General features: G+C 34.1%; 2 protein-coding genes across 3 annotated transcripts in view; both read left to right on the top strand.

Annotated features, from left to right (window-relative positions):
* Positions 1-21,943, top strand: part of LOC148312566 (oxysterol-binding protein-related protein 9) — a 126,498-nt gene that overhangs the window by 51,134 nt on the left and 53,421 nt on the right. Inside the window, exons 4-8 of one of the 2 annotated variants that reach the window (XM_088276239.1) lie at positions 3,464-3,541; positions 6,388-6,438; positions 7,939-8,026; positions 11,534-11,623; positions 21,165-21,285. In XM_088276239.1, the coding sequence (XP_088132365.1) occupies positions 3,464-3,541; positions 6,388-6,438; positions 7,939-8,026; positions 11,534-11,623; positions 21,165-21,285 (428 nt within the window). The remainder of the gene's footprint in view (positions 1-3,463; positions 3,542-6,387; positions 6,439-7,938; positions 8,027-11,533; positions 11,624-21,164; positions 21,286-21,943) is intronic. The other variant, XM_088276247.1, reaches the window with a different exon arrangement.
* Positions 1-21,943, top strand: part of LOC148312568 (ceramide-1-phosphate transfer protein) — a 250,325-nt gene that overhangs the window by 213,368 nt on the left and 15,014 nt on the right. The gene's annotated exons all lie outside the window — the stretch shown is intronic.

Genomic DNA, 21,943 nt, shown 5'->3' with positions numbered 1-21,943 from the left:
AAATTCATGGATGCTACAGAAATATAACATGATTCGAAGGCATCGCCTAGGTGACGTTGCCCATGATAGAAGGACCTACCGTGGGCAACGTCACCCATGAGAACTGACCCCACTACAAAGATGATAAGTTGGGATCTAGCCAGGAAAAAAAAGATTCTTTAAATATATTTTCTATGAGTGATTCCCCCTTAATATAAATGTTATAAAAATATTACGAAGAAATATACTATGCATATTGATTACAAAAAATGGTTGACCTTTGCAAAAAGCAATTTAGCGACCTCCGTTTCTTTACAAGTCAATAGGGTATGCTTAATTACAATTCCGATTCATATTGTCATTTGTAACAATACCTTACATTAATTATCTACTAGATTAATACAGTGTCCATTGACCCTGGACGCCAAACAGCTATGTTATCCATAATGAACAGGATATGCAAAGGGAAAATATACAAATATTTTGTTCGTTAATGCATTATTCATTATTTAATCGCACCTATCATTTTTAATTATATATAAATACATATTTATATATATACACCCCTGGACAAAAAAATTTACGAGTCCTCAAAAAAACTAAAATTGACACATAATGAATTATTCTTGATATTTAATTAGTTTTTTTTTGTATTGTTTAACATATGTGATGACTACTCGTTACTTCAAGGTTAAAATGAAAGATCTTACTCATGAATTGTACTTAGAAATTGCCATTATATACCAGGTATCAGATTATCCGAACCTTAGAGACCCATAACGGTTCATTTATGGTCGAGTGTTTGTGATGGAGTAATAAAAGACATGTAATTTTTTAATTCATATTTAAGAAGAAGGTTCTAATCGCTTTATTTTAAATTAAGGTATTTTACATTTAAACATATTTATAACATTTAAAAATATTTAATACTTAGTGAATTCACCTTTATTTTTTATTACATGTAAAATTCTATTATTTAACGAAGCGTAAAGCGAATCTTAAATTTCTGATGTTATTTCTTCTTCCTAAACTTGAATCAAGTTTTTTTTTAATTCCTCAATGTTTTTTTTTTTTTTTCCCAACTTTTTTTTTCATAATCGCCCATAAATTTTCTATCGGGTTCAAATCAGGACTATTCCCGGGCCACGTCAACGATTTTAAGCCAATTTTATCCTTGTATTCAATGATCTGTAAGAAAAACAATAAATTATTTATCAAGTGGTCTACAAAGTGCATTAAAAAATAAATATTTGTACTCACAGTGCGGGCTCTATGGCACGGCGCCAAATCGTCCTGAAAAATCGGGTCCGCGGTATACTGCGTAATGTCCTCGATTGTTGGAATAAGATGGTTTTTCAACACTTTTTTGTACTGGATGGCATTCATCGTACCCTGTATAAAATTTAGAGGTCCCAAACCGTACGCTGTCATGCACCCCCAAATCATGACGTAGGGTGAATGTTTAACGGTTCGAGTGACGCACGATGGATGGTATCTTTCCCCAAGTTTTCGTCGAACTATCTTTCTGCCGTCTGGACCAAAAAGGTTGAATTTTGATTCATCGGAGAAAATAACATTTTGCCAATCCTCCAAGGTCCAATTCTGGTGCTCTTTCGCCCAATCCAGTCTAGCCTTCTGCATTTTGTTCGTCAGTAATGGTTTCTTTGCGGGACTTCGTGCTTGGAAACCATGCTCCAACAGCCGCCTGGACACTGTTTTTACGGAAAATGTTGATTAGCTGGTAGACTGCACCTCTGCGTGTATTTTAAGTGCCGTTAAAAATCGATCGCGCATAACAATTTTTTTATTAAGCGATCATCTCGGGCAGATGTCGCACGCCCCCATCCGCTTCCTTTTTTCCGTTGTATGGATCCAGTTTCTTGGAATTTTTTAAATAAAAACCTCACTGCACCTTCTGAATACCCAACTCAACGAGATATTTTACAATTAGATATGTTTTGTTGCGACAGTGTGATTATTTTGGATTTTATCGCAATCGACATTTGCTTTGCACTTTCCCTGATTGTTGTGTTATGTTCCCTCAAACGCGGGTAAAACAAAATTGTTGAGACATTTTAAAATGTAAATATTGTAGAAAGGTGACACAAAGTGTCTTTAATTTATTGAACAAAAGAAAGAGGTATCGATAAAGGATTTCTTAGAAAAAGAGTTCAGTAAAGTCAAGGCGTGCGGTAGCAAGTAAACTCGTAAATTTTTTTGTCCTGCGGTGTATATATATATATATATATATATATATATATATATATATATATATATATATATATATATATATATATATATATATATACACATATAACTAACTAGCTAACTATATAAGAGTTTCTGCTTAGTAAAGAGCTTCTTTGTATCTCACCAATAGATGTCTCTAGTGAAGTTCTAGTGATTCAAGAACAAGGTTTCTAAATTGGTTCATATATGTAGAACTTCCAAGAATTTGAGTCGTGTGGTTGTCAATAATGGGTAGAATTGGTGAATGTTACACGTGTGTAAAGTGATCACTTAAACCAGCCTATGACGGTCGTCAGCCCCGTAAATGCCCAGACTCCATATTCTTCTTCATCTTTGATGAGATGTCAAAAAATAACTAGTTAACTGACTAACTGTCACAATTCCCTCTGCAGGGGTAGGCTGGGAGAATAGAACGCCATACCCAGTGGTGTGCACAGAGTTTTTAATCAGGGTAGGCTGTAGGGTTGGGTAAGGATAAGGCATAGTACGGCTGTCGTACTATGCCTTATCCTTACTTTACCTCATAAGTACTTAATCCAAAAATGCAAAAAAAACATTCTACAAAAAAAATGTCCCTTATTGTGTTTTGAGTTTGGACAGCCGAGTAGGCACTGGTGTGTTTCTGTATGGAACACGAGTAATCCAGTGTAGACGCTGCTTTTCTGCCCATATAGAGTGCACATCTTTGGCCATACCAATCTGTCTTTGCAAGCTATCTTCACCTCTGCCACATTCGTGAATCTCCTCATACATACCTGCCGATTATTCCGACTCCTGACATGATTGCTCTCATGTATTTGAAATACTTGATGATGTCAAGTTTTCCTCTCCATCTGCTTCTATTACCAACCACATTCACACACTAAATTTGTTGTACTATTCTTTCTTTACCCCTTCGATTCACTCAATATACCTTTCTTAATTTTATCGATAATGCATTATTTCCCATCTTAGCTTGCATTATTTTCTCATATCGCCATTCGAACACATTTCATACATCGATTTGCGATTATTCGTCTGAGGGATCGCATTTTGACTGCATTCAGTCTACTTTCATCCTTTTGCCAACTGCATGCTTCATGTTCATCATTTTAAGCACCCGTAGGACAATAATATGTATTATTTTTTACAAAAATCCTAGGTTGAGATAAGTTGTCGATACAGTGATGTATTTTTTATATGATATTTTTGTTTTTTGATGTGTGTTCCATGCTTTTGTTTATTTATTTTGCAGAAACTAGAAGAAAGAATATTGGAAATTACAGATCCTGAAAGTAAGGCTAAATGTCAAGGAATCCACGACCAGGCAAATGTGAGTAAAATTACTTTGTTTTTACAAATTATGTACTGTAGAACGGGGTTAAAAGAAATTTGATGTGTTACTTGAACCCGGTACAAAAAAAAAGATCTGTATTTGGTCTACAATAATGAAAGTATCGACATGATTCATTGTTTCCCTGACAGGTGACACTTATTGTCACGATCCGTTCATTATTGTAGACCAAATACAGATTTAAATATTTTTTTGTACTGGGCTCAAGTAACACATCAATTCTATTAAATTCAATTAAATTCAATTTATTTATTTAAATTAATATATACATTACAAACTATAAAAAATTTAAATCGTATACATTAAAGTAAATTAAAATAATATATATGTAAGAACTATTGCTAAAGGTGTAGAAGAATCCTGCTTCGGAAAACTCCTTAAGACACATGGAACAGATCAATATCCAATGAGATATTGTTCAACGTAGCGGTAGCTCTTCCTACAGGCATACCATCTGCAGGTTGGTCCTGTATATATATAAAAAATATAAATAAAACCCTTATCCGCACCCCAATGGTGCATAGGGCACTGCGTCATATAAACGCAGTGTTATCTTGATCATTTATACATGAAGGAAAGGTGATCAGCCCTCCGCTTCAGGTACCAATCCAGGGTAATAATATTGAATAAATATTACAGTGAAAAAATCACTTATATTTATTTTACCCCCCTTGGGAATCGAACCCGGGACCTCCAGAACGGTAGCCGAGCGTGCTGACCATTACACTACGGAGGCGGACAAGATATATATCCTGTATATAGGAATGTGAAACAATCTATGCCGACGCTGTCTTAGGTAACTATCGGGAACATACAGATCAATGTTCCGGATAATTTCAGGATTATCCATCATACCGCGCAACAATGGATAAAAATGCGTAACAAATACACATTCCTTCTAGTCTCTAAACTATCAAAGCTCAAGTAGCCCCGTTCTACGGTATTTGATATCTTTTTTTGTCAAAGTTGGTAGCAAAAACAGATGCTCTTATGACATGAATGTCTGTGTTTGAACTTCAGCCAGACTCCCAGAAATTATTTATTAATTTGCATTCATAAGACTGATGGTGAAACAGGGATTTATGGGTTAGTCTTTGACATAAATTTGGATAATTTATAGTGGAGGGAAGATGAAAAATAACTGCTTTATATACAAATTTATTTTGACAACAAACATGAAGTTAGTGACAGCTAAACAAAGCCAGAATGTTGCTAGTAACAAAAAATATTCTTTATTTAAACCAGTCAAGTACTACCAGTTAAGTACTGGTTAATAAAATATTATTGCATAATCATTGCATTTCTATGCACATGTTTTTTTTTTACGCGCAACATGTGTGTAAATTGATAATTTAACCACCCTACGACAGGTAATAAACCCTCTAATTACCCTGACTTTCATATTCTTCTTCATCTATGTTGAGATCAAAATGCGAAAATAACTCTTAAGTGGAGAAACTCTGATTTGTGAACAAAGGAAAAAAACACATCTAATGAAATATGTGATTTGTCCAAACCAAAAAAAAGTTTGCATCTTTCCCACTCTTACAAATAAGCACTTGAGTTTAAATTTAACATTTAAAAATTTAACAATCGTGGATTATGATAAAATACTGGATAATTCAACAATTTTATGTCTATTTTACCATAGAGGTATCACTGAGATGTCAATCCTTTTCTACTTGCACCACATCTGAGCAGTGATATGTTTTAAATTTGGAATTTTGAGTGAGTGAACTGGTAGCAAGATCAATAAGGCGCAACACAGAAAAGAGTAAAAACACTCAAATATTTGCTCTAATTTTTTTAGTTTTAATCAATACATAGGTTTGTAGTGTGTTTTTTTTAAAGAGGTTTACAAATTCAAATTTCCCGCAGTAAATTGATGGTGGCACCTGCCGTGTAGCATATTGCGCCAACTTGTTGAAACCACAACTCTGTGACATCAATGCCATTCAACTGAGGTACGAAGAAGTCAGTAATCATGGCTCTGTAGTGCTCCATTGACCGTAACATTCTGGCTGGCATCATCTTGAAAATATTATATGCCAATGATTCCACCTGCCCATAAAGCACACCAAACAGTGACTTTTAATAGGTGTAAGGGCATCTCGACAAAGGTTTCTTGGTTTTCTCCACTCCAAATTTGGCAATTCTGCTTATTGACCTAGCTATTTTAACAAAAAAGGTACCTCATAGGTGAACAAAATTTTGCGTTAAAAAAGAGGATGAAGCTGAATATTGTTTTCGGCCCATTAACCAAAACCTACGACACGTATAATGGTCATTTAGTCTATTCATGGTTAAATGGCAAAACCTACTGAATACAAATCAACTGTCAACTGTCTGCTGTGCTGGTCGGGGTTGTGGGCGGAATCGGATCTAGCTGACTAATTTAACTAAATACTAATCCCTTTCACTGCCTACACCGGGGTACTTCTAGAAAATTTGGTGACGAATTTACAAACTTGTATTTACTTAGATTGGCAGTGACAGGTAAAATGAAAGCTTTGATATGTAAATTCACAGTAAAATCGGTAAACAATTTTATATTGTTTCACATTGTCAATAAATTTCGCAACTTAGTTAAAAAAAAATTGCTTTGCAAGAGTAGATCTGTCAGGAAGCCTAGATGCTTTTGTATCAGATCTGGGCATGCGGTGGGACAGCTTTCAATGTCAACTGTCGAATTGACAATCTGTAGAAACAATGTAGCCAGTTTAAAAACCAAACCTCTAAAAAAACACCTTATAAATGTTGTCTTAAATATTATAATATGTTTATTTATTTATTGATTGATTCATATTTATTATTTTTTGTTTCAGGCAATGTTGGAGAATATCAAGCATTCTATTGTCTTATTACAAATTGCAAAGGTAAGATAAAACTTCAAAAACTAATAACTAAGAAAGGTTTGTCGAGATGGTTTGGACATGTGGAACGAATGAGTAAGGAAAGAATGGTAGAAAAAATTGAGGCGAATATAGCAAATTAAATGTCAAATATATGAAAGCGGTCAAGTCAGGAGTCGAAATAATCGGCGGGTATGTATGAGGAGATGCATGAATGTGAAAGAGGCGAAAGGAAAGGTGTTTCTCTACCTGTTTAGTCGATTGATGCTTAAGGACTGGAAGGGTATTTTTACCTTCTGCGCCGGCCCCATTTCAAAAGCAGAAAAGAAGGAATCACACATTTAATGTTTTTATGTGAATATTATGTACCAATCTCTTTTTTAAGGTATTAACTCCATAATAATCACCGCTGGTGATGGGATTTGATTATTATGAAGTAAATATCATAATTTGATATATTTTGATTCAATTTCATTTTTTTTATTTGTAATTTTCATACACTTTACAAACTAAAATTTAAAGTGTTTACATTAACAAAAAAACTAAAATAAGCAAGAATACTCTTGTTAAAGATCTATAAGAATACCGCTTTGGAATCTGTGTCGGGTTGTGGTCCCGTGGTTAGTGTCGTAGACTCTTGAGTCAGAGTTTTTCAGTTCGAACCCACTCTACTACAGTTTGATACCTATTTCTAATAATTAGCCGCTTAGGCTCACAGAAATAGTATGAAATTGAAGTATTTGTGTAAATATGTAATAAAAACACAAATATTTCTCTTTTAAAAAAAAAATAATATAAGAATACCCCTTCAGACACATGGAATAGATTAATATCCAGCGTGATATTGCTCAGCATAGCAGTAGCTCTTTCTACAGGCATAACCATCGGCAGGGTGGTCCTGTGTATCTGTACTTTCTCAGCATTTCTTCTCCATGTTATAATGGATAAATTTAAACATTGTGTTTCACTCTCTCTCGCTGCTCGCTGATAGTGTTTGAAGGAGGCGTGTATTTACCAGTGCTTACTATTTGTTATTTTATTATGATTTTATGTTATAAGACTATTTGCTTTAAGACTTTTTGTTTCTCTATTAGTGTATTCATTAGTGTATTATTATTTTTATATTAGATACTGTATATATGTATTATATGTATTATCTCAAAGGCTTCAGCCGTTCAATAAATAAATAAATAAAATGTGAAAAAATCTATGCCGACACTGTCTTACGAAACTATCGGGAACATATATACCAATGCTCCGGATAATTTTAGACTTATCGATCATACCGCGCAACAATCGATAAAAATGCGTAATCAAATACACATTCCTTCTAGTCACTAGACATTTCTACTTTTAAAATACCTAAACACCAGTTACGCTGTTCTTCTCCAATAAAGGGACTAAGCTCTTACGCTTGGAGAGGGACTTTATTGTTTGCTTGATTTGATTGTTTACTTGATTGTTTACTACAAAAAAAATTTAAATGTAATATTTTTAGTGACAATGATAAACTTTTTTTTGCAGAACACAGTCAATCCAGTAAACGGCATATATCAGGGTCCCGCTTCAGTTATCACCACAGCTCAAATACCCACAGCGCTACCAACAGATGGTAAGTTATTGTATATTAATAATCCTTCTCTAATAACCATGCTTTGTGCTTGCTTTTGTCATTACGAGATACACCATTTATCGTCATTTCATACAAAATTAGTTGTTTTACATGCTTGTATATTTGTACATATCGCTAACTCCTTTCAACAACGTCATATATCAAAAAACTTGGTTTTTCTGGAGATCCTTTTAAAAGTTTAAGAATATAATGAAATGTTTTAAAAATAAATATCAAGCACCTATTGAACTTTTTAATGTGCAACAGATCTCTTTAGGTAAAACCTAAAGGTTTTTTCTCCATTTAAAAAAATAATTAAACAATACCTTTTCTTCAAAATGCAAAAACAACACTTTCTACCCTGTAGCGTGTAAATATTAAGTTAAAAATACACTGCTTTTGCTGGGATACAGTACATTTTCTGGGCATTCCGTAAACATGCACAACTGAAAATTGTTGATTTTTTATATATGACGTTGTTAAAAGGAGTGAGCGATATTTGGAATACACAAACCGGACTAAATAAAGATTTCAATTGAAGAATCGGTTGTAGTTTGGTTTATTTTAGCATTAATTTACATTTTAAAGTATTAACATGCTTTGTGGAACGGATTTGAACTTTGCTATTGTTAAATGAAATGCTAAATTATGTGCTTACTTTTTGTGCATTTCATTCTCTGCTGAAAATAGCTACATACAAAGTTATGACATTCTGATTCATAGCAAAGATAAAATTTACATTTTTTAGCTAATTGATAGTGCATAAAAATCTAAGCATTTCATCGTAAACACGTATTTGTACAATTAGATACAATGCATCGAAGTAAAAACTAGGTATTAAAGTTTAAATTTATGATTTTTATAAATGACAACCGAATGATTTGATATGGATAAATTGTTACTTAAATACTAATCTAATATTTAATGTTTGATGTCTACTTATTGTTCATAATTTTTGCTCTCATTGTCATATAATAATTATTGTAATATTTTATAGTAAAGTAACAAATATATAGTTTTTCCCACATTTATTTTATGTAACCAGGGAACTAGTTTCGTTGCCACGTTTCGCCAAGTTTCGGATACCACGCTTAGCTTTATTTGATTTAGGAGATTAGGGCTGTTCAAAAAATTGTTAAAAACTTTATATAACAGGATCAAATCAGTAATTACCCCTCTATCACTAAGATTTATTAATTTTTGCCCCTTCATTATGCAATTATAATCTAACTCAACAATTGGTATATTTAGTTTTAAATTAATGTATCTAAGGAACTTGTGTTGAACTCTCTCTACGCTAATAATATTAATAATAATCTGTCTATGTATTATAATAATAATTAAAAATAAATTATGGTAAGGGTTTAAGTATGATTTCATTAAGGGAGTGAAGTTTTGTTTGTAAATTCAAATAGTATTTTTCCAATAATTCATATAAGCCAATTGCTACTCTGACAATTCTTTTTTTTTTAAAACGCACTAAGTTATTATAAAATAGGCTAGAATGCGCATTTTTATTTCACACTTTGTATCGTAATATATTATGATGAAGTTTTATCAATAAATTTGAAATGATGTAATAAGTAAATACAATGATTACCATGATTATTAAAAATAAAAATAAAACAATTACATTAACTGTACCTTACAGTGTATTTCATCACAGTGTGGCAACCCAATATACCCAGTGTTCAGTATACCAAGTAGGTGTTCAACTAGAACCCACAACTGCATAATGTTGGATGATTTAAGCTTACTGTTTATTTCATCATAAATACATTTACTACACAATATCACTCTACTGTGTTTATCATCGTAGTTACAGACAGTCCTTGACTTTTGCACATTTCACTTTTTTGTATATCCCAAACCATTATTTATAGGTAAGGCTTTGATAATTAAGAATGTGTAAAAAGTCAGTCTTTAGAATTTTTTACTTTTGTGGAAAAATGTTATCCTATTGAAGAGTGTATTTCTTTTAAATTTAATAGAAAACTATGTGTTACAGAACTCTTTATTAAAAACAGAAAGACCAATCTTATTTCTATGTAGAATATATGTATTACATAACTCGGTACTAATCCATTTATAATGAAACTGATAGATTCGTTTGAAAATACAATCACTAGGCGAAACAATTGTCACAATATTATTTTTTTTGTGTTTTTTAACGATAAAATACAATTTTTTTTAAATTTTTAAATTACTTAGTAAATACCACTATTTCTTAAAATCTACTGTGACACGTGTTTTGATGCATTCCACATCATTTTCAAACACCGTATTTGTGTTTGAAAATGATGCGGAATGCATCGAAACACGTGTCACAGTAGATTTTAAGAAATAGTGGTATTTACTAGGTAAAAATATTAATTAAAAATGGATAGGTTTTACCACAAAGTGACTGCCAAATCAATTAATGGAATTAATAAATAACAACTTAGTAGACTCCAAAAGCTTGTGTTTGATTTAACAATTAATACATAAATTATGGATAAATAATAGTGAGAAATACTTCCTCTCTTCTTCTTCTTCCTGGCTCTATTCCAACTTATCGTCTTTGTAGACTGTTGGGGTTAGCTCTCCTCGTCCTCAGGTTGTAGGTCCTTTTGTCGTAGACAATGTCACCTAGGTCATGCTTTCTAATCATATTATCTTTCTGCAGCATCCATGAATTTTTTGGTCTTCCTCTAGATGTCTTTAGAGGAAGATCCATGGTGATTGCCTGGTTCACAATATGATCAGGTTCTCTGCGTCTTATATATCCATACCATCTCAATTGGCTTACCTTTATCTTACTATTGATGTATGTTACACCCAGGCCTCCACGAATCCATGAACTCTTTATTTTGTCTTAAACTAAAATGGCCGTGCACAACAGGAGTCTTGGTTCAAACCCTAATGTATGGAAGGGAATCATTTATATTCAATATTGCTTATGTATTTTAGTCCGCCTCAATAGTGTCATGATCAGCACGCTCGGCTACCGTACTGGAGGTCCTGGGTTTAATTCTCAGGGGGGGGATCAAATAAATATAAGTGATTTATTCACTCCCATATTTATTCAATATCACCTGAAGCGGAGGGCTGGTCACCTTTCCTTCATGTGTCAATGATCAAGATAACACTGCGTTTATATGATGCAGTGCCCTATGCACCATCGGGTACGGATGAGGGTTTAAAGAAGAATATATATTTTTTATTTGAAAATCCTTTTCCGATACATATTTTTCCCTTTTGTACATATATTTAGATTCTCATACACTTTCTAGAACCAATTACGTATTATAATCTAAGACTGTCTGTACACAATGTACAAATGTTTGAGTGTTTTTTTTCTGTACTGTGTGTTTCATCGTAATCACAATGATTGTACACGATTTTTACAAAACCTGCTGGCATAGACCTAGGAGTGACCTGGGGTCACCTGAAATAGAAATACCTTTAGTTGTGCACGTCTGGGGGGTACATGTGACTGTTTGTACAAATGATGTGATGTATCTGCAGGTATTATGGGTACATCGATAGTAGCTGGTATCGAGGAAGGTGCGGAATGTCTAGAAAGGCGACATCCATCCATACAGCACTCACTCACCGGTGAGTTGGAATTCTGTTCCTTGGCTTGCACTTAGACATGTGACCTCTTATTTTGAGAGGTAGTATTTTCGCACATATTTTTTTTGCATGAATTTTTCACTTAAGAATGTAAAAAAAATATATATATTTGAAGAATTTGAATCTTTTCTTTGTGATAATTGGTTTGCTTATTTCATGGTCAGTCTCCACCCGTCTCTTCAGGTCGGCGTACCCTCTACAGCGCATGTCGGAGATAGTTTGGTCCATGTAGATTAAGTGGGGTCGTCCTCTGTAGTTTGTGCACTCCGCAATTGTAAGAAGCAGGCCTGGGTGTCTTATATTATGGCCTATCCATTTGGCTCGCTGATGTGTTACTTTATTTAGTAAGCATCTAGACTCCCCAGCTCTGCTTGATACTGCATTGTTCCCACATTTTCCGACCGATGAATCCTCAACATGCACTTGTAGCACCACATCTCAAACGCCTCCAGCCGCTCCTGTTCTGCCTAAATTAGATTTTGGTTATTCAAACATAATTCCACATTCAAGTAGTACATAGGGCACTGCATCAAATCGACGCTGTGCCAACTTGATTGCGACTATATAAAGGCTCGGTGATGAGTTCCGCTCTTTAGATTCATGAATTTCTGCACTTTTTTCTGCACCCAATTGGGTGTAGTACTATGCACAATTGTGCATAGTACACAGCATCAGATCAGTGGAGTGCACAGAGTTGTAATCAGGATAGGCAGTAGGGTTATTATACGAACTCGACTAATCCAGGGTAGGAACGCCTTTTCTGCCTATAAAGAATGCACGCCTCTGTATCAGATTGACACAATGTTATCTTGATTGTGAATTGTAAAATGAAAGTAAGTGCAGGGTAATATTAAACAAATAGATCTCTTATATTAATTGCGATCCCACGGGAAAATGTGTAAGGCGCATCACTATAGAGATAGAAACTTAATTTTTTTGTAAAATATTTTTATTAATATGGAATCAGTTAGTAAAGAGCTTATGGAAAGAAAAATGTATTATATGTAAGTGTTACATTGCAGTGCCTTATAAGTTAGTTCTATGGTCAGTATCCAAACTGTCCACAAATCATAAGTACGGGATTGACCAAAATACAGGTATACCAACACCCCATAGCTTTAATTGTAACTGGTTGACCCACAGTCTTGACACTGATCAATCTTGAGTGACTAGATGATGCGCAAACACGATCAGTACAAAAATTAGTCATATCGCTCACTCCTTTCAAGAACGTCATAAATCAAAAATTGTCGATTTTCAGTTGTGCATGTTTTCAGAATGCCCAGAAAATATACTATATCCCAGCAAAAAGGGCATATTTTTAACTTAATGTTTACCCGCTACAGGGCAGATAGTCTTGTTTTTGCATTTTGAAGTAAAGGTATTGTTTAATTATTTTTTTAAATATACCTTCTAAATATTGTTCAAATGGAGAAAAAACCTTCAGGTTTAACCTGAATAGATCTGTTGCACAGTAAAAAGTTCAATAAGTGGCTTGATATTTATTTTTAATACATTGTATTATATTTTTAAACTTTCTCCTGAAAAATCAAGTTTTTTGATTTATGACGTTCTTGAAAGGAGTGAGCGATATGCTTTGTCTTGTTTTAAGTATGTGAGTAGTGCTGTGGTAGTGATATGTAGTATTGTTTGCATGCTGTGGTAGTGATAAGAGACGGGTACGTCTCGAAACCGATAGAAAAAAACCGTAGTTAGTGATTATATACTAATATTTTTGCAAAAAAGCTATTCTAAATTCAAATTCAACAAAACAAAAACTAAAATTAATACTTAACTTTACATAAGGTTTGTGAAAATGATGCGGAATGCATAGAAACATGTCACAATAGATTTGAAAAAAAGTGGTATTTACCAAGTAATTTTTTAACTAAATGATTAAATAAAATATAGAAGTCTGGGCATTTACGCCCCTGTAAATGCCCAGATTTTCATATTCTTCTTCATCTTTGTTGAGATATCAATATTTAAAAAATATATTGATGTAAATAACTCCTTTTTATCCACTTTTTTTTTTGTCCTCTGTTTCTTAGTACCGCTTCTAAAAAAATAATAAAAAAACATTGGTATTTTTTTTACTTTTTCTTATCAATCACTACATATCCAAACAAAGCATATCCAAATTATGCCTTTTTCCTTTGAAAAATAATTATTTTTCATCTTCTTCCACAAAGTGACTTGCGAATCAATTAATGAAAAAATGAAAACTCTACTGTGGGAAAATTTATCACCACCCCCCCTAGCTAGACATGTGTCGGTTGGCATTGAAACATATGCAAGTGGGTGTCCTCGCATGACAACACATCGCATGACTTTCCCAACTACCCAAGGTGAGGGGTTGCAATGTTATTGCGAATGCAACACAACCCTATGTATCACCAATACCCATTACCTTTCCCCGCCACTACAGTATTGATTCAGTCCTTCGTATTCGTCAGACTGTCTGCACTGACTATTTAAATGATTACTTAGTATCTTCTTCTTCTGCTTCTTCTTCTTCTTTTTCTTCTTCTTCTTCTTCTTCTTCTTTTTATTATTATTCTTCTTCTTCTTCTTCTGCTTCTTCTTCGTCTTCTTCTTCTTCTTCTTCTTTTTCTTTATGAGCCCTCTGACCTCCATTGCTGGATATAGGCCTCTTCCCCTTCTTTCCATTTCCTCCGGTTGGTTGCTGCTTGCAGACAGTTTTCACCCCCCACAGCGACTTTATCGTCAGACCATCTCTTTTGGGATCTTCCGACACCTCTTTTGTTCTCCCAAGGTCTCCATCGTAGAATTCTTGGGGTCCATCATATGAGGTCCTGTCTTGCTATATGTCCTGCCCACTGCCATTTGAGTTTTGCTACGCGATCCATGATGTCCTCTACTTTGGTTTTTTTCCTGGTATATTATTTTTTTTGTTTTAAAAAAAAAACTGTTTTTTATCATTCACACAAATATTTCAATTTCATACTATTTCTGTGAGCCTAGGCGGCTCATTATAAAAAATAGGTATCAAATTGTGGTAGAGTGGCTTCGAACCGAGAAACTCTGACTTAAGAGTCCGCGACACTAACCAAGGGACCACAACCCGACACTATATTCATTTTTAATTTTATCCCTCAGTATCATAAGGCGGAATTTATCCACTAATTTAGATATAACGATATTAATATTATTAACCCAAGGATTAACATGCACTAAGGATTGTATAACAGCATGCACTAAAGACCGAGGTCTAACATGCACTAAGGGTGTCGAAATAGATCAGGATTATATTGACTGAACGAAGGGAGCGGGGTCTAAAGTGGGTGAGGACAAATCATGTGAATTATGCTACACCATGTGTAGTATTGTTTGCATGTGGGTGTAGTTATAGTCCTGACGAAGAGACTATGCTATAAATAGGAAAAATATTAAAAACATATTGGTTTTTTATTTTTAAGATAAATATTTGTGGTTTTATTATTTACACAAAAATTTCAATTTTATACTATTTCTGTGAGCCTAAGCGGTTCATTATTGGAAATAGGTATCAAATTGTGGTAGAGTGGGTTCGAACCGAGAAACTCTGACATAAGAGTCCGCGACACTTACCACGGGACCACAACCCGACACAATTAATTACCGACATTTTTAATTTACTGCGGTGTTGTTTAGTCTTAGTATATTGTGCGATTGTTCCAGAATCTTTGAATGACACCTGATATGGGTTCTCGGTTACATATGTATATATTGTTTAGATTCGAATACAATGTTAGTATCGATTTCACTGCCATACTCCAACGGTATTGAAATAATAACTAGTAACGCGAAACGTCTGCGTAAAGTTAAAAATCGATCATTCTTAAGTTGAAATTTACTCGGTAAATACCGCTAATACTTAGCTGAACCCGTCGAAACACTTGTCACAATAGATATTACGAAATAGTTGTATTTACCTAGTAAAATAGTATTGTGAGTTCGCGGCAGAATCTATGGTTAATTTGAGTAAGCTTTTCATTTAGCATAGGACTTGGACTTAGCAAGGATTTGGACAATTAGCCGCTAAACACCATTCCGGAAAACAAGCCATAGGGCGTTTGTCCACTATACGGAATCACACGGAATTCTACCGTCCGGCACGTCAGTTAGCGTTTTAAAACGATGATTGGCTTGGATTGGCTTGTGCTTTTGTCGATCTTTTTTTCGGATCGGTGCGTGAACACGTTGCGCGTAAATTCGATCACGCTAAACCGTCGTAGTCGCTTTCATTTTTCAAAACTGGACTGCCGGACGGTGATATTCCGTGTAGTGCACAAGCGGCTTAAGGGAATTAAAATCTGTACTTCTCTTTTTAGTTTTAGCTAATTTTTTTATCCCAAAAATTAGTTTGGCAGTCACTCTTTGTGATAATATTATTCCATTTTTAATTTATTTTTTACTTGGTACATAACACTATTTATCAAAATCTATTGTGATATGTGTTTCGATGCATTCCGCATCTTACGGTGTTTAAAAATAACGCGGAATGCATCACTACACGTGTCATAATAGATTTTAAGAAATTGTGGTATTTACCAAGCAGAACTCAAATTTAAACAATTTAAATAAATTATTTCGTAAATATTTTTTTTTAAATAAATAATTCGTCGATTGATTAATAAAATAAGAATATTAATTAAATATGTTTAAAAAAAATCTTATATCGCTCACTCCTTTCAAGAACGTCATAAATAAAAAAAACTTGATTTTTCAGGAGAACGTTAAAAAATATTACACAATGTATTAAAAATAAATATCAAGCCACTTATTGAACTTTTTACTGTGCAACACATATTTTTAGGTAAAACCTGAAGGTTTTTTCTCCATTTGAAAAATATTTAAAAAAATAATTAAACAATACCTTTTCTTCAAAATACAAAAAACAACATTTTCTGTCCTGTAGCGGGTAAATATTAAGCAAAAAATATGCCGCTTCTGCTGGGATATACTACATTTTCTGGGCATTCCGAAAACATGCACAACTGAAAATTTACGATTTTTGATTTATGACGTTCTTGAAAGGAGTGAGCGATATGGAGGACAGAATATCGAATTGTTTTTAAAATATTATATGTTAACGCCAGTTCACATTCTATTATCTTGATCTCTTCAAGGCATGAGGTAAAAACACCTATTGTAATATATTTAATAATTACGCTGCCATGTTTAAAATGAATGCAGGACTGTTTATAGTTATACAAAAACATTTAAATTACGTTTACAATGAGTTTACCCGCCAATCGTAGTCTTGTATGAAGATGCCTGACAGCAGCAGTCGTAATTTTATGGGCCTAATACATTTTTCTCAGGCAATCCGAATGAAGCAATTAGTTTTAAGTTACGTATTCAAAAAATTAACCTAAATTTACATGTTTAAAACCTCAAAAGAGGATACGTAAGAAATATGATTGTATGGTAATCTGAAGTAACATATCGCTCACTCGTTTCAAGAACGTCATAAAAAAAACTTGATTTTTCAGGAGATCGTTTTTAAAATTAATAAATATAATACAATGTATTAAAAATAAATATCAAGCCACTTACTGAACTTTTTACTGTGCAACAGATCTTTTTAGGTAAAACCTGAAGGTTTTTTCTCCATTTGAAAAATATTTATTTGATTTAAAAAAAAATGATTAAACAATACCTTTTCTTCAAAATGCAAAAACAACACTTTCTGCCCTGTAGCGGGTAAATATTAAGTTAAAAATATGCCTCTTTTGCTAGGATATAGTACATTTTCTGGGCATTCCGAAAACATGCACAACTGAAAATTGTCGATTTTTGATTTATGACATTCTTGAAAGGAGTGAGCGATGTGTGTGACAACTTAGAGTGACAAATGATGTGTGGTAAACCATAGTTTAAAACATTATTCTCTGTTAATCTGAAAGAAGCGAACAGTTGTGAATATATGTGCTTACAAAAAATGCACCTGGATAACACTTTTAAAACATCAAAAGATGTGTAAAAATTGAATATGTGGTAAGAGTAACAAAGAATGTGTGGTAACCTAGAGTAACAAATAATGTGTGGTAGTCTAGAGTGATAACAAATATGTGGTATTCAAGAGTAGTAAATTATGTGTGGTAGTCTAGAATAACCAGGGTTTTTTTAAACAAAAAAGGTCTCGGAACTCACTTTTAAAAAAATAACCCCTTATAAAATTCTCTATGATAAAGGGGTGCCTACGTCAACATTGTAGGGGTTTTTACTTTCTTGTCTCACACCCATCATTGTTGAATACACGCCTACACGGAGGCAGACCACGTCACCAGACGTCACGCACTCGATCCCCCAAAATCCGATCCATCTCGCATACTGATCGAAGTTGCGTCACTCATTCTTCTTCTCGGCCAATTTGGCGCTAATCTAACGACGCGCGCACCATACCGAATAATCGGAAGCATTCATTAAATATTCAACCGATTATTAATTCATGAATTAGCAACATTATGGCCATCTCGAGTGTAGTATGCTGCGATTGTGATGTCGTACGTCGAAATCTTATTATAGCCGCGGCGCACAGTGGTAGAATATTGAAATAACACCCTCCTTATCATTCATCGTTCACTTTGTGTAATACCACTTTAAATCAATTACACTTGGTGAAATTAGGTACTTGGTATTATTTATCATTCACTTTCACCAAGTACAGATAAATGATAAGGAGAGTGATATATTACCATACCACCAAGTTGGTGTCACTAAATGGTCATTCGATCTGGGATTGTCCGATAAATGGTCATTCGATGTTGTTGGTTTTCCGATATTACATGCCAATCTAAATCTCGGATTGCCCACTAAATGATTATTCGATTTTGTTAATTTTCCGATATTTTAAATCAATCCGAATCTCGGATTGTCCACTGTGCGGCTCACTTGCGAAACGAGTGCGCTTTAGGGTGCTTTTGCCTCGACGCGAATTCGATGGGAATAGTGCAGCGCCGCTCGCGTCTGTGCAAGCTCGTCACGCGACTTGGAGCTTTGTCCGCTCCCGACTGTCGGCCGGCGTTCTCTGCGGCCGTTCGACTGTCAGATATATATCTAACCATAAGTCAGCCATGGCACCGATCAGCTTAACCCACATTACAGCTCTTTTTTACGATAATCGACGATAATTGACGATAATGCTGTGTAAATTTTATAATACGGGATATTGTGGTTCGCGGCTTCTTGGCTTTGACACATTTTCCTAATTACGATTGTGATAATTTCGACATTGTTTTGTCTGTAGTTAAAATACGCGGTTGTGTTTACTCTCTTATGTTATCATAGCTGATTTATATTGTATTTTTATAATACCTACTTCTATTTTGTGAAAAATTAAGCGCTTAAATAATCTAAATTCTTCTTACGTCTATTTGGTGACAAATTAAGTGTTTTATCACCTCAAATGTTCGATGAAAATGTTCCATAATCGATCTTTCCATTGATCAGTTTTCTTTACCGTGATATTGAACTGTTTCACTTAAATAATATCCCTTGTTCTTACTTCTGTAAGTGACAAATTAAGTGTTTTATACCCTCGAATGATCGATGAAAAGTTTCATATTTGATCTTCAAATGATCCATTTATCAGTTTTTCTTTGCAGTGAAATTGAGCTATTTTACTTAAATAATTGACCGCAAATACTTAAGTAAATTCTGTGGATAATGATTTTGAACGAAGTGATTTCTTCACCAGGTCAGTAATTTTTTTTGACGTACAAACTTTTCCGGTAAGGAGTATTTCCGGTTAAATTTCATAAACAGGACGACCTTTTTTTTAAATATAAATGAATCTTTTATGTTGTTTTTATATACAGAAATATTTATATAGCAAAAATAATTCGTTTGCCTTACCGGCCTGTTATTATAAACAAGATTCAATCAGTGTTCATTTGCGGTGGGTTAGGTTAGATTATGTTTTTTTATGATTAAGGTTATATTTGTGGACTGTTATTAATTTTAGTGCTTTTATGTATGATTTTACGTTTAAGTGTTTTGTGTACTGTTTTATGCGTTGTTAGTTATTTTGTGTGTGATTCTAAGTTTTTTTCCGCCTCCGTAGTGTAATGGTCAGCACGCTCGGCTACCGTTCTGGAGGTCCCGGGTTCGATTCCCAAGGGGGGTAAAATAAATATAAGTGATTTTTTCACTGTAATATTTATTCAATATTACCATGGACTGGTACCTGAAGCGGAGGGCTGATCACCTTTCCTTCATGTGTAAAACGATCAAGATAACACTGCGTTTATATGACACAGTGCCCTATGCACCGTTGGGGTGCGGATAAGGGTTTAATATTATATATATAAATCTCTGTTGTCATGGGCTAGTTACACTTTACAACATTTTGAGTGTGTCCAAATACTTGTTCACAAAATCTGGATTATCTCTAATTACAGGAGTTATTTTCATATTATTTTTTGACATCTCATCAAAGATGAAGAAGAATATGGAAGTCTGGGCATTTACGGGGCTGACGACCGTCATAGGCTGGTTTAAGTGATCACTTTACACACGTGTAACATTCACCAATTCTACCCATTATTGACAACCACACTATTCAAATTCTTGAAAGTTCTACATATATATGAACCAATTCAGAAACCTTGTTCATGAATCACTAGAACTTCACTAAATACATCCATTGGTGAGATGTAAAGAAGCTTTTTACTAAGCAGAAACTCTTATATTAGTATGTTAGGTCCGAATCCTGGATTATAATCACACACATGAGAAACGCCAGAAAATACCATTTTCATTTTTATTATTTAAGCTTATAATTTGACCAGATAATTTATTTACAACATTTATACTTTCTGACATTTGTCCTAGTGTCAAGGGAACCATGAGAAACCTTAACCGGAAAGGGGTTATCTGTAGGAAAAAAGTTAACATGTATTTTACATTTTCAGTATATTTGTATCGCAGTTTGTTATGTGGAATTTTCGTCCACGTATTTTACATTTTAAATATATTTGTATCACAGTTTTATATGACAAGCTTTGAATTCCAGCCTCTCTACTTGTTCATATGTCTTATTTTATCTATAATTAATTTAGCAAAGCACACAAACATCCTGGAGAGTGATTTCAATTTTTTAATACTTTTGGAAAGTCTTCAAATGGTATTTTTCGTCTGTCGCATTCTTTTTGGTTAGGTTAGGTTAGGTAAGGTTATGTTTGAATAGATATTGTCCACCTCTGTAGTGTAATTTTCGGAGGTCCCGGGTTCGATGCCCAGGTTGGGGTCAAATAAATATAAGTGATTTTTCACTCTAACATTTATTCAATATTACCCTGGACTGGCATCTGAAGTGGAGGGCTGATCACCTTTCCTCCGTGTGTGAACGATCAAGATAACACTTTGTTTATATGATGCAGTGCCCTATACACCATCGGGTGCGGATAAGATTTACCAACTGAACAGGCGATGTTTTGAAGTGTCATTAGTGTCTTACTACTCGAGAGGTTAAGAATTGTCGTAATGCAGTGGTTGATTGCAAATTCCATTTCAGGATCCGGAATGACGCTGGTCGTCCCTGACACGTCGTACTCGAGTTCAGAGGAAGAAGACGATTTCTACGACGCTGATGACTCTCCGTTCAGCTCGTCGAGCGTCGCCGGTACTCCAAACACGTGAGTTCAATTTATATATTTAAATAATTAACTAACCGACATGCTGTTTCGCCGCAGAGGTAGGCAGGGAGAATGAAAAAACACGTTCTTTGCAAACAATTTACGCCTCCTCCACATTCACGCATCTCCTCATACATACCCGACGATTTGAAGTACTAGGAAAAAAAACGATAGAAATTTTATTATATTTGCTACGTAACTTCCAACTTAAAGATTTCGTGTCAGCTTAAGGTAAATAGCGATAGACATGCAGAGATATTTGCTATGTAACATACTTACGAGATTTCATGTAAGGGTAAAGTAAGAAGCAACAGAGATGTTACGATATTTGCTACGTAGCCTCCAACTTACTATATTTCGTGTCGGGTTTAAGTAAAAAGCGATTAAAATGTTACGATATTTGCTACGCAACCTTTCCTTTGCGAGATTTCGTGTCAGATTAAAGTAAGTAAAAAGCGATATAAATGTTACGATAATTGCTACGTAACCTCCAACGTACGATATTTCGTATCTAGTTAAAGTAAAAAGCGATAGAAATGTTACGATAATTGCTACGTAACCTCCAACTTACGAGATTTCGTGTATAGTTAAAGTAAAAAGCTATAGAAATGTTACGATATTTGCTATGTAACCTCCAACTTACGAGATTTCGTGTCTA

This window comes from Brachycentrus maculatus, unplaced genomic scaffold (genome assembly GCF_059751285.1).
Source record: "Brachycentrus maculatus isolate JH-2025_06_01 unplaced genomic scaffold, ASM5975128v1 h1tg000038l, whole genome shotgun sequence".
NCBI lineage: Eukaryota > Metazoa > Arthropoda > Insecta > Trichoptera > Brachycentridae > Brachycentrus > Brachycentrus maculatus.
Note: the sequence above shows the minus strand (reverse complement) of the source record. Positions and strands in the feature narration are given on the sequence as shown.